The 13,515-nt window shown below is 34.6% G+C and overlaps 1 protein-coding gene across 2 annotated transcripts in view; it reads left to right on the top strand.

Moving 5' to 3' along the window:
• LOC132553699 (atrial natriuretic peptide receptor 1-like) overlaps positions 1-13,515 on the top strand; it is a 144,373-nt gene that overhangs the window by 96,228 nt on the left and 34,630 nt on the right. The window contains exons 12-15 of one of the 2 annotated variants that reach the window (XM_060217964.1): positions 897-968; positions 3,279-3,444; positions 5,091-5,246; positions 6,471-6,515. In XM_060217964.1, coding sequence (XP_060073947.1) covers positions 897-968; positions 3,279-3,444; positions 5,091-5,246; positions 6,471-6,515 — 439 coding nt within the window. The remainder of the gene's footprint in view (positions 1-896; positions 969-3,278; positions 3,445-5,090; positions 5,247-6,470; positions 6,516-13,515) is intronic. The other variant, XM_060217965.1, reaches the window with a different exon arrangement.

Genomic DNA, 13,515 nt, shown 5'->3' with positions numbered 1-13,515 from the left:
GTATATACTTACATTGTTGGGGGTGTATATACTTACATTGTTGGGGGTGTATATACTTACATAGTATAGGGGTGTTTATACTTACATAGTATAGGGGTGTATATACATAGTATAGGGGTGTATATACTTACATAGTATAGGGGTGTATATACATAGTATATGGGTGTATATACATAGTATAGGGGTGTATATACTTCCATAGTATAGGGGTGTATATACTTACATAGCATAGGGTGTATATACTTACATAGTATAGGGGTGTATATACTTACATAGTATAGGGGTGTATATACTTACATAGTATAGGGGTGTATATACTTACATAGTATAGGGGTGTATATACATAGTATAGGGGTGTATATACTTACATAGTATAGGGGTGTATATACTTACATAGTATAGGGGTGTATATACTTACATAGTATAGGGGTGTATATACTTACATAGTATAGAGGTGTATATACTTACATAGTATAGGGGTGTATATACATGGTATAGGGGTGTATATACTTACATAGTATAGGGGTGTATATACTTACATGGTATAGGGGTGTATATACATAGTATAGGGGTGTATATACTTACATAGTATAGGGGTGTATATACTTACATAGTATAGGGGTGTATATACTTACATAGTATAGGGGTGTATATACTTACATAGTATAGGGGTGTTTATACTTACATAGTATAGGGGTGTATATACATTGTATAGGGGTGTATATACTTACATAGTATAGGGGTGTATATACATAGTATAGGGGTGTATATACATAGTATAGGGGTGTATATACTTACATAGTATAGGGGTGTATATACTTACATACTATAGTGATGTTTGTGTTTACATTCTTTTTGAAGTCCAAATTTAAAATATAATTTTGTTCTATTTATAGGACGTTTTAGAAAATGAACAAATTAAATTGGACTGGATGTTTAGGTATTCCTTGATGCAAGATATATTGCGGGTAAGTGTATTTCTTCAAAAATATTAATTTTAAAAAATCTGCTCCTTTCAAATATTGAGTTTACGTAATTTGTCGTAAAATATCCTCGCTCATAAAAGACATTGCGTGCCAGATCTGTTTTCTTATTAAATTTCATGCAATACGTTCTTGGCATTTTCAAGCAATCATGATTATGGTTGATAGATATAAGCATCACCTATGACAATCTTTGAATACTGCAATAATTTGATAGTAATGTTAAGTCAACCAATTTTAAAATTGTTGAAATTACAGACCTGAAAATGTTTGATTTGAACGAGTAATCTCCCTTTGCATGAAAAGGCTACTTTGCACGAAACTAGTATCTAGAAAACATCCTTCAATGCTTATTGCGAAAAAAAAAGATCCAATTAAAAATTCAGATTTAGGATAGGAAATATGAAATAGATCTAATTATTCAAATCACCTGTTATTCATCTAGACACGAGACAAAATTTAACGATCTGAAAAGTCAGAAAATAAGAGTGTAGACTAAAAGCCAATAGTAAAAGCTTGCTACAATAGCAACAAGACAGGAGAGTAGCAGATGAGACACAAAAGGAAACGAAACGAAACAAAACAAGAAACATCAATAAAACGAAAGACGAAATCTTTTAATTTGGTCATTTCGTCCTTTGAAATTGTTCCATTGATGGTAACAGCCAAAAGGGCGAAACTTAAGTGGACGAGTCTAAAAAAAAAAAAAAAAAATCAATTCGGCCGAGGTATAGGTGCACTTTTCCAATAAAGGTTATGGTAAGTATTATATAATAAATATCGATTATCATTTTGGATTTCTGATTTTTACGTACGGGTTAGCGTGACTCGTAGCAAATGATTCTAACTTAGTTTTCTTACAAAGTACAAGAAATGATAAAAAAATCGATCGCGGACAAAAACCTTAATTTTGCGCCTAATTCTATCGGCATTTCCAAGGAATTTGCCGTGGGAGACTTCATGAAGTAAATTTGCTAACATGTCTTGGTCGAACCGTCTATCAAATTACAGAGGAAACATCTTCAGTTCTCTGATTGGTACACAAAAGCACTATATAATACATTTATCCCTTCCATAGTTACTAATATGCTCCGTTTGTTACATAACCTTCTTTAAATACAGTTAAAGCACACGCAACGGCAGAGCCAGGCATGGTGTAGAGAGATGGTCGGAGGGCTAGCATACACAATAGCTAGCTTGATTACCAATAACGTTTACTGCTAAAAGTGTCGTAAATATTCACAGAGTAGAGATAACTCATAGGCTTAATACCTCTGTATAACCATTATCAAGTCAAATGTTATATCAAAAACAAATATTCGTTTAAAATTAAAACTAAATCTCAAAGATATAGTGTTAGTAGTATTTTCACCACATGTAGTAAGTTAACTAAAATGGCATCGCTTTGGTTAGAACCTTGGTTCAGCGAAACTCGTACTTGATAACTCGCCTTGTATCGATATTAACTAGGGACCTAGATACCTCCCGATCGGATCAAAGAGACTGACTGATTTATCAAAGCCTTCGGTAACACACAGACCGCAATCTCATAAGTCACGAAGGATTTGCTTTCTACAGAATACAACAAGAATTTCAAAGAAATTTGTAGTGAGGCGAAGCTCCCAAAGCTTCATGGCGTCACTAACATTGTATCTTCCACTAACGAGCCGTGCTCAACAAACCCATTAATTGATATCATTCTTTTCATTCCCTTTATAAATCATGTCTTCTAATTTTCAGATTAAATATAAGAATTAAAATCACCGCCACTTTGATTTTAGCCGAGGTTTCTTTTCAAAACCAAGAAAGACTCAGTTTTGAATTACTAAGGAGTTTGAATGGACTTAAGAGCACGTTGCTCTCTTGTTTACTTCACTTTGATTTACGATTACGTGTCAGTGTTTCGGTGAAGTCGTTGTTTTACGACAACATGAATTTAAAAACTTTTCTTTAAATCTTTTTTAGATTTGAATATTTTGATATCGGAATTGCGGTGAAGATATTTGTTTGTTTGTTTTGTATCTGTTTTTCTTTTTATCACAGCTATTTACTTACAATACTTGAGTGTACTTGTCATCTGAACATTGATCTTTTCAATCTGTAGCGAAATAGAAATGACTTGATCAGAACAAAAATGTGAAAGACTCATAACAGCAAATATTTACTCATAACACAGATCAATGGTTTATTGAAAAAAATATGTACCTGTACTTGTAAATTACTGAAATGGATGATTGTAACTTTATTTTATTAATTCAAGACGATATCCAGTGATCTTTCATTTTCTTTTATCAGGGTATGACGTATCTATTTAGCAGTGACATACGTAGTCATGGCAACCTTAAGAGCACCAATTGTGTAGTTGACGGCCGGTTCGTATTGAAGATAACAGACTTCGGTCTACATGCTCTCCGGGGCCCTTCACATGACGTGGAAGAGGGCATGTACGCCTACTACAGAAGTAAATATAAACAAGTATTACGCATGAAAGTCGATGTAATATGATTTCTTTTCTTTTTTTTTTAATGAATTACAACAATTCCGAAAAAAGTTTATCCAACTAATATTAATTACTTTTGTCCCGGACGGAAGCACGAAAGGGGATCTAACTTTTGGAGGAAACTAGATTACACGTTGGAAAACCCACTCGATGGGCAGGTGACCTCAGACCTTTTCACGTCCGTTCCGGGAATCGAACCCCGGACGGCTTGGTGAAAGGCGTGTGCATTGCCACTACACCACCCGAAATATGATCCTTTATGAAATAGTTTATTTTGCATCGACAAGAATGTTAGATTCTATTTATCATATAACTTGTGTATCTAAAAATAAGAAAACCCTCAAATTTAACGTTTTCCACTACAAATACAATCCAATGACGTCATCAACACGTGACTTATTTACGAAGAATAAGAGAAACACACGATAAAAACAAATGATTACATAACATTAACATGGAAACACCTTTATTAAAATCTGGATCACAATCGCGCTTGTAAGAATCAATCTCATTCCACTTTATGAAAACCATGATAGCTCTATGGGTAAAACATTAGTATTTTCACCTTAAGGTCGATGTATGATAACACATTTCATTAATTAATTTTCAACTTTGTCCTCTGATGTTTGTAGAACTGATCTAGTAATATATCTATATAAGCACATTTCTGACTCGACATTGTGACGATTTGTCAAAATTTAGCAGTTTTGATGAAGACAAATCTACGCTCCTGATTAGGATGATGTAGATATCATTGGAATCTTGTTAGCTGTACCGAGATTTTAGTCGTGTTATAGGGCGATGGCACCAGAGGAGTGCATTCATTGGTTTATAATTACAAAATTATATTACTTTACACAACAGACAAACCCGCCGTTACTACTAACATAGCACTGTGGCAAACTCACAATAACATCAAACGCAGTTATCTACCTTTGTGGTTTTGTTACTTTCGATTTTTTTTTGTCTTTTGTCATGAATGATTTCAAAATCGCAGTTCGTTTCAATTCATACTTGCATTTATTCTGTCAACTTTATTATTACGATCTTAACGACCCGTCAACACATCAATGGTCATTAGGGCCATCCACCGTTCTGTTATATAAAGGATAGATTACCGTTGTCTTTTTGTGGTGACCAGTTCTATTTTGCCGTTTTTTATACGAACAAACATTTATAATAAAACAATAAAAAAGCGGGAATGAAATCCTATTTTTGATGTTTTTGAATGCAATCTTTCGCCTTAATACGACATGCCGTCCAGGTTTATTTTCCAGAACGGACCTAATTAGTAAGGGGTCATCTGCCCGACCATAAGGATTTCCCCCGGGTAATTCTGTTTCCTCCCACAGTAAGACCCCTCGCACGCTTGCATCCAGACCAACAAGAGTGATTAGTTTAAGTCGAAATAACTTGTTTCGCAATTGTTTTAGAATAAATAAAGTTTTTATTCAAAGTTATGAACCCTTACGAATTAAGCACAAGTTAAAAGCTTTATCATTTCTGCTCAAATACTTTACATTTATAAGTTAAAAGAATATATATGTAAATCCATGTGAAATTAGAATGTTGAAAAAAAATAATAATTTGAAATATTCTTGCTGCAGCACAACTGTGGACGGCACCAGAGCTATTGCGCATGCACCACAGACCCCCAGAGGGTACACAGAAGGGGGATGTCTATAGTTTTGCCATTATATGTCAAGAGATTGTTTACCGGTCAGGAGTTTTTTATCTAGCTAACCTAGACCTCAGCCCAGAAGGTAAGTATCTTTATATATATATAAATAAACGTGCGCATTGTATACTACATTCTGTTGCTATATATATATACATGTTTGTTTAACTAGTAAATGCGTTGTGCTTCGGAAAGATAATTTAAAGGGTAAAATCAACACGTTAGTTAATGTTTTTAGGATGACAGATACCGACATTACAAAAAGACTTTGCAAAGAGAATTTGTTTGTAAAGCTGTTAGGGCCATATTCGAGTGTTTTTGTTTAGTGCCGTGATACCTTATAAGTATTATTGAACTTATCGCTCCTACTGTTCTATTGAATACGTCATAATGTCTTCACCAAGTCATTAAAACAATCACATGAAGATGGCCGCTAGGCCTTAAAGTGTTAGCTAAACTCAATCTCTCCCAGAGTGCATTGCGGCACCCCAATAAGATGTTATTGCATTGTGACTGTTAAGGAACGACAACTCTGATAGAGAAAGCCAACTACGGTGTCGATTGTATCTTTTTAATCACATTGATCTGTGAATAAGCAAAGCCATTGCATGTCTTTTTATTTATATACCAATATGAAACGTTTCGAAAAAAATGGTGATCATCAGACATAATTTTTTTGAAAAAGAATGCAATATGACATCACAATTCAATGACGTCATAAGAAAATTATCCCCTATTGACTCTTTAACCTTCTTCAAAATATGGCTATTTTGTTTTGAGTTTTAAAAAATTATATTTCACTTTTACAGTTTTGCACTCATTCATTTTTAGTGATTTATATTCATTGCATCCACACACATAGTATCGCCACAAATTTGTTATGATGGTCTTCGATATATATTTTTTATTTGAGGTAAACTTACTCTTTCCATCAAACTTACTTACCAAACCATACTGTATATTTTGTTTTTGTGTTGTCTTAGTTTATAACATTCCTTTAGTTTTCTGAAACACAAAATTATTTTTGGTGTATGTATTAAATGTTTGTGGCGTACAAGCTGTAAACCACGTGATTTTATCGCACTATGATTTGATTTGTCACGCCAATGCCACTAAATCACTTCACTGTGTTTTGTGTGAATAGAATAAATATTTGGAATATTGAAAATTTATGAAATAATATACCTTTAAAAGCACATTGACTCAAACTAATTGTAGTATAGAGTAGAACGTGTTTGTTGTTTGTTGTTTATAATTATTTTTGTATGTTGTTTATTGTTTGTTTGGTTGTTTCGTGTTGTTTATGTAGAACGTATATTGGACAAAAAGGAACAACGTCATAGCGTTACAAGAAGTAAGACTACCATTGTGTTATGTTAATCATCCACGTTTCTCTGAAATAATTCAATTTGCTGTCTCTTTTGTTGTTATGTTATACAACTTGTTAATTTCGAAATGTACGGCAATCGCATTCTAAAATTTATAGATGTTATTTTATTTTGTAAATTAATTAAACCATTATATTTATTGACATAACCGAAAGAAACAATTCAATACATATAATTATTTCAGAAGAAAACACCCCCTCCCTTTCCTAAATCTTTCAAAGGTACCTCTGTTTAATCCTTATCGTTCTTATACAATTTGGATTCATCACTGATGAATGTGCACGTACACTGCATGGCGTTACACTGTGATGCATGTAAACTGTTGACAGAGCCTAGCTATAGACATGTAGAATTGACTACCAGTACATTTAAATGTAGACCATCTCGATGAAAAGTTCTGTCTTGCACCAAACCTATTTCCGTCTTACCTCAGTTATCTACTGTAGTTCCATGCGCTCTTGCTTTTTTCGATGCTACAAATCCCATCGTTTTAAATAGATGCTTAGAGCAAAATAATTTCTCACATGGAAGTTGTTCAACGAACTTTCTCTTTGAAATTCATTTTCATTGTCTCTTTATTTTCGCGATTTAGATGATTTATTTTTAAATAAGCGAAAAATGTATAAAAGACCCCGTAAATATGATGATTAGTTGGTCAGTAAAACGCGTGACGTACCCTCAGTACTATTGTAATATTAATGAAATTTTAAATAATCGCAAAATATGAGCCTGAAGAATGTTTTAAATGCCCTCCAAACCATACCTTAATCAACATATTTGATACATGAAATTTGCATATCTGTTTTTATTATAAAGTATATTTTGAATGGGTTTTCAATTTCAATATGAATGAAATTAAACTAGTTGAGTCCCCGTTACAAAAATACATAATTCACGAATACTGTTGTTAAATCAAAATATTTCAAAAGCATATGGTTTTTTTCTTGGCAATAATGTTGCTATTTCCAGGCTATGCTTTAAATTATGAATCGGAAACCATTAATTTGTGGTTACATTGTACATCAAGTTTAATATCCTTCAGCATCTATGCATGCGAAATCCCGATCGTGCAGAATCTTCCTTTAATCCAGGCAATGGAGCACTTACGCTACTGAAGCGCTGTCTCTGTGTCCAATTCTGTTGGCTACCTACCTTTGATACGTTCTAAATTTGCTCTCTGTAATATATTCTCTTACTGATCCATATTCATTTGTACGAGGTTGTTCTACCGTGTTTCAGGGCAGACGTCTCACAAAATATAATTTAAAGGCGCCATGCAGCATTAATTGTCGGTTGTTCCTGTGTATTTTCATTATCTTTGAATACTTAATATCGTTATTGGATTCTTTTGTTTTCGTTACAAATATTGCATACCTGTTTAATTCCTATTCCTATAGCGATAAACTACACAGGACACATCTTCCGCTGTTCAAATTGATATCTTTTACGCGACGAAAACCTTAAAAAAAACAAATATATGCATATGTATGATGTGTTTTACTATGTATATATTTAGATTAAGCGTCCATCCGACCTTGAAGTCTGATAAAATATTCTCAACTCAGACAAAATAAAAATTTCATGCAAAATATTTAACACATAAATACCGGCATAAACCGACGTCTAGAGATATAACCTAGCTCACTCCATGGATCTTTATTTTTTTGTGTTAAATTGAGTGTTTTTTGACAAGAAGACAAAAATGTGTTAACCCGAACAGGCAACCCCTGTTTATAACCATTTGATATCAATGAGACTTTAGTTAGAGCGACCAAGCATCACGAGAACTAAAGAACAATCCTACCTTTTAATGAAACATCGAATTCATGAAAATGTCTTGAAACGGAACGCCTAAGTGACCGTCTTTCTCGTTACGTATATATATCTTGTTATAAAGCGTCATAGTGACCATGACTGTCTCGATTAAAACGCCGTTGTGATTATGTCCATCTCGTACCAAAGCGTCGCAGTGGCCATTTCTGTCTAGTAACGAAGCTTCTTATTGACCAAGTCGAGCCAGAGTGTCAAATCATATCTTTTTCACATTCAAATGGCGAAGTAATCATATCCCTGTCGTGTTAAAGTGTCAAGAGGACGCCTGCCATATGTCAACGCGTTAAAATTACCACAGTTACTAAAGGGTGTTAGTGCTTTGTCGTCTGCCTCACAAATGAAGAGTGGAAGTGACCCTGTCTGCCCTGTGACGACTCGTTGATTATTACATCAGCATTGACTCAAATCGTCATAGTGACTATGACCGGATTCAAAGTTTGATTTTGTCATGGCATCGGGCTTTGTATGGGCATTGCGTTAGCCAAGGTCGGTCTTGTCTTGTTTGTGGTACAAGTGACGTAGTGACCACTGAAGACATCATGTGACAAACGACAAACAAGATTCATTCGGAGCCGAAATGAAAACTCTGTCGTCATCGATGTCCTGTTCTTCGTAGTTGTCTCCGGATTGTATAGCAGAATCTACATCGTAACTATCCTTATTGATGATCACAGAAATCAGTTCCGGGTCATATATAGGAGGTCAAAAGTTCAAGGTAGTGTCATGTTAGTCCGGGATTATCAGGCTGATGTAAAACTCGAGAGCTAATGCTATGTTTAACTCATCCAGATCTATCTTTGCTATGTATGGGTTTGTTATGTGTGCCTCTGAAGTTGTATATTCGTTAAAGTACAATTATTTATATGTGTGCGTGAGTGCGTGCATGCATATCGGCAGGTACTTTTTTGATACACAAGTTTAATGGAATATGAAAACAAATCCTTGCTTTTTATTCTAACGAAGAAAACGTTCGATATTCCGGATTTCAAAAAGTCACGAACAATGCAGTACTAGTAATATAACAAGTGAACTGAATTTTTTTATTTTGATTTCTTTTATTTGTTTTCTATTTTTAAGCAAAAAAATATTTCTATAGTGAACTAAAGCACATGGCGTTACACAAAACTTGATGACACATCTGAACGGTACACAAAACCTGATGACACATCTGAACGGTACACAAACCCTGATGACACATCTGAACGGTACACAAAACCTGATGACACATCTGAACGGTACACAAAACCTGATGACACATCAAAACGATACACAATAATTAATGACAGCAACGATATGATATAAAGTTACAATTTTTAATAGTGTGTTTACTACGTACGTGTGTATATAACTTCGTTTAATATTTTTTTACGAAGCAAGAATTCGGTGCTAAGTTTCCGTGCACGTAGAAATGGATAATATTATTTTGAAATAAATAAATACATGTATAAAGTGCTTCCCTGTAGTATTAGAACACAACATGCAATTCATCGGGACATTGTAAGTCCACCTACTACCTATACTGCGTGTTGTCAATCTGAGATTTTACTTTGGAAACCGGAAGTGCGCAATAAACTGGATTTAACAGGGGAGGGTCACGAGGATGATACTACACAAAATGATGAGATTTATGCATTGAATACAACTCAGTGAAAGAGGAACGGATCCCCCTTCTTGACCCTCCCCCGACCTTGTCTTTCAAGCTATCATCAGATATATAAATTAATGACAATATAATCAGCATTCAATCGATCCGGAAATTGCGGCCTGTCATCCTGTTCCAACTTTACTATGCACGATTATGTAATACCTGGAAACGGTAGGACGTTGGAGTCGGAATGCAATCAACGTCGTGATAACTTGTTTCCGAATGAAAACCGGGTTAATAAATTACCTATTTTATTATTTCTGTTCTAGACGTGTAATCGTATGGTTCGATCATTATCGCGTTACCGGTCATGTTGCACGTGCAGGAGATTTGTCGTGTGTATATCTGCACGAAGAAGCATTATCTAGGAATGTACAGACAACACACAAGTGAATAGTACCCCTCAATGCAAATATAGAATAAGAAATAGAGTCAAATAATGATTTAAACTGCATCATGATAGCTTTTCCTTCTAGAACATGACAGCGATGCTGGAGGTTTAATTTTGAAACCTCGGAGAGGAACGAAAAAAATTGATCGGAAGAAACGTCAAAATCTGTATTGTTTTTTTTTCTGGAATTTATGATTCGTGGGTTAACATTAGAACAAATATTCAATCTATTTCCATTTTACTTTCAAATTTGATTATTAGTCATCAAAGGGATTCTAAAAAACGCCCATTTTACAAACAAAGAAAAAAACCCTAGCTTATGACGCCATGAAATTAAAGTTATAAAATGGCGTATTTTATAGATTCTAGTGGAAATTAGTCTATCTCTGTCCACATAAAATTGCTGAAATAGGATTAGTTCTACACACGGGTTGATAAATCGAATCAAGTATACAACGTAATATTGTTTTGAACAAATACATTACGTAAAATTAAGTCGGCATTTTGAAAGCTGATCTGTTCTGGTGAGATGTTGCTGATTAGCGAAGTATATATATAGTTCCATACAAACAGTGTATAACTATGCTGATTTTTGTAAATAATTTATAACCTTTGTGTCTGCTGAAACCACGTGCGAAATTCGATCACGTGTCATTGAAGTTCGGTGGTGTTTCTTCCATCTTTCACTGTCTCATGTTTGTATCAGCGCTAATAGCAAACCAAATGCCTTTCCGAAATCAAAATTTTCTTCAATAAATCGATATGTGATTGGTTATTCAAAGATATACGAGAGATCGAATGTAAAATTACTGATGTAATGATGATCATGTATCCAGTTAAAAAAGATGGATTATGACGCAGCACAGCAGACACGTGATCATTGATGTCTCATGCCTCCCTTTAACGTGACTTGTTGCTCACGTGATAGCCATTATCTTACAAACGCCCGGATGCTTTGATCACGTGGTATAGAAATGATTCGACCTCAATTTTATCCTGCAGGTAAACAATCGATTTGCATACATCAAAGAGAAGCCAAATAGATACTGACACAGGTGAAACTCACATAGCGGGTATCTCCGGTTATAAATATCAACCATACTGCTTTATCGCTATAACGGTCCAGCGCAAAAATATAATTAATATGAAAAAGTAATAAATCAAGCTGAAAGAGGATCTTTAGTGAATTTCATTGATACATTTTGTCGAACGCTTCACCGGTAATAGTGGATTTTTTCATTTCGATTCTTATAAATAACATTTTAAGTATCAGGTTATAGGCTGGAATACCAGATAACGTTGTAATATCGCCGGTATGTCGATCGTAAAATTTAAATAAAACTAGATAATAAAATGTCTTGATGTAAATGTATAAGACATATTTGCAATATTCATTTGTTTGGCTCAACAAAGTAATCGAAATTTTGACAAAACTAAGCGTCGATAGAAAAGGACAAAATGTGATAGTAAAACAAGAGTAAAGATTAAAGGATAATAAACGAGGTGTTCCGGAGCAGATTCTACATTTAAGACGATATTTGCTTTGTAAACCGAGATAAATCTTGATAATGTCAGGTTTCCGAAGTTAGAACCGAGTTTAAAGAAAAAGTTATAGATATTCAGGCAAACATTAAAAAGAAGAAATCTACAATTAATGATTCATTCAAATGAGAACTGTTTTATGCACACCAACAGAATGACAACAATCAACCGAAATTATTAACTTGTACGATATAATATATTGGTGGATGGTAGAACTATATATAAATATCTTTAAGATGTATCTTTTTGCTTTTGAGTTGGATTATAGCTCCACATCCTGGAGTGAGTCTTTGTGTACGGATATGTTTTAGTTGTTTTGCGTGGTCTATCATTGAAGAATTTCTGTTCAGATTGATTAGAAAAATAGTTTTGTATTGACGTAAACTTAATACGTCATTAGAGGGGTTTTATCATGGTGTAGGTCTGAAACATATTTCAACTTACTGTATTAATTGTTTTATTTATTGTTAGATTGGTTGGTTCGTAGGTTGTGGTTTGTTGGTTAGTTGGTTTGTTAGTTGGTAGGTTTATTTGTTTATTTATTTGTTTGTCGGTCGGTCGGTCGGTTGGCTGGCTAGCTGACTGATTGGTTGGTTGGTAGGTTTATTTGTTTATTTATTTGTTTGTTTGTCGGTCAGTCGGTCGGTTGGCTGGCTAGCTGACTGACTGATTGGTTGGTTGGTAGGTTTATTTGTTTATTTATTTGTTTGTTTGTCGGTCAGTCGGTCGGTTGGCTGGCTAGCTGACTGACTGATTGGTTGGTTGGTAGGTTTATTTGTTTATTTATTTGTTTGTTTGTCGGTCAGTCGGTCGGTTGGCTGGCTAGCTGACTGACTGATTGGTTGGTTGGTAGGTTTATTTGTTTATTTATTTGTTTGTTTGTCGGTCAGTCGGTCGGTTGGCTGGCTAGCTGACTGAGTGATTGGTTGGTTGGTAGGTTTATTTGTTTATTTATTTGTTTGTTTGTCGGTCAGTCGGTCGGTTGGCTGACTAGCTGACTGACTGATTGGTTGGTTGGTAGGTTTATTTGTTTATTTATTTGTTTGTTTGTCGGTCAGTCGGTCGCTTGGCTGGCTAGCTGACTGACTGATTGGTTGGTTGGTAGGTTTATTTATTTATTTATTTGTTTGTTTGTCGGTCAGTCGGTCGGTTGGCTGGCTAGCTGACTGACTGATTGGTTGGTTGGTAGGTTTATTTGTTTATTTATTTGTTTGTTTGTCGGTCAGTCGGTCGGTTGGCTGGCTAGCTGACTGACTGATTGGTTGGTTGGTTGGATAGTTGATTTTCGGAGATATTAGAAATCTCAAAACATTTGACAAAAATATTTATCTAAATCGATTGATTTCCATATTGCCAAGGTTAAGTTACTCTGTCTCATTTTTTCTAAATGTGAAATCATTAGTTCTTCTTCAACAGCAATATGACGGCGTATTTCTGAAAAGCTATCAAGAAAGTTAAAAAATATACTCCTAATGCAGGTCTAAAAACGCTTCACAAGCTAAAGGGTCATTGGTATCAGACGTTGATTACGTCTGATGGCCGGAATTAATGCGTC

This window comes from Ylistrum balloti, unplaced genomic scaffold (genome assembly GCF_031769215.1).
Source record: "Ylistrum balloti isolate Yb309-2 unplaced genomic scaffold, AGI_CSIRO_Ybal_v1 Utg370344, whole genome shotgun sequence".
Lineage (NCBI taxonomy): Eukaryota > Metazoa > Mollusca > Bivalvia > Pectinida > Pectinidae > Ylistrum > Ylistrum balloti.
The sequence above is the reverse complement of the archived record's forward strand: the minus strand, read 5'-3'. Positions and strand labels throughout refer to the sequence as shown.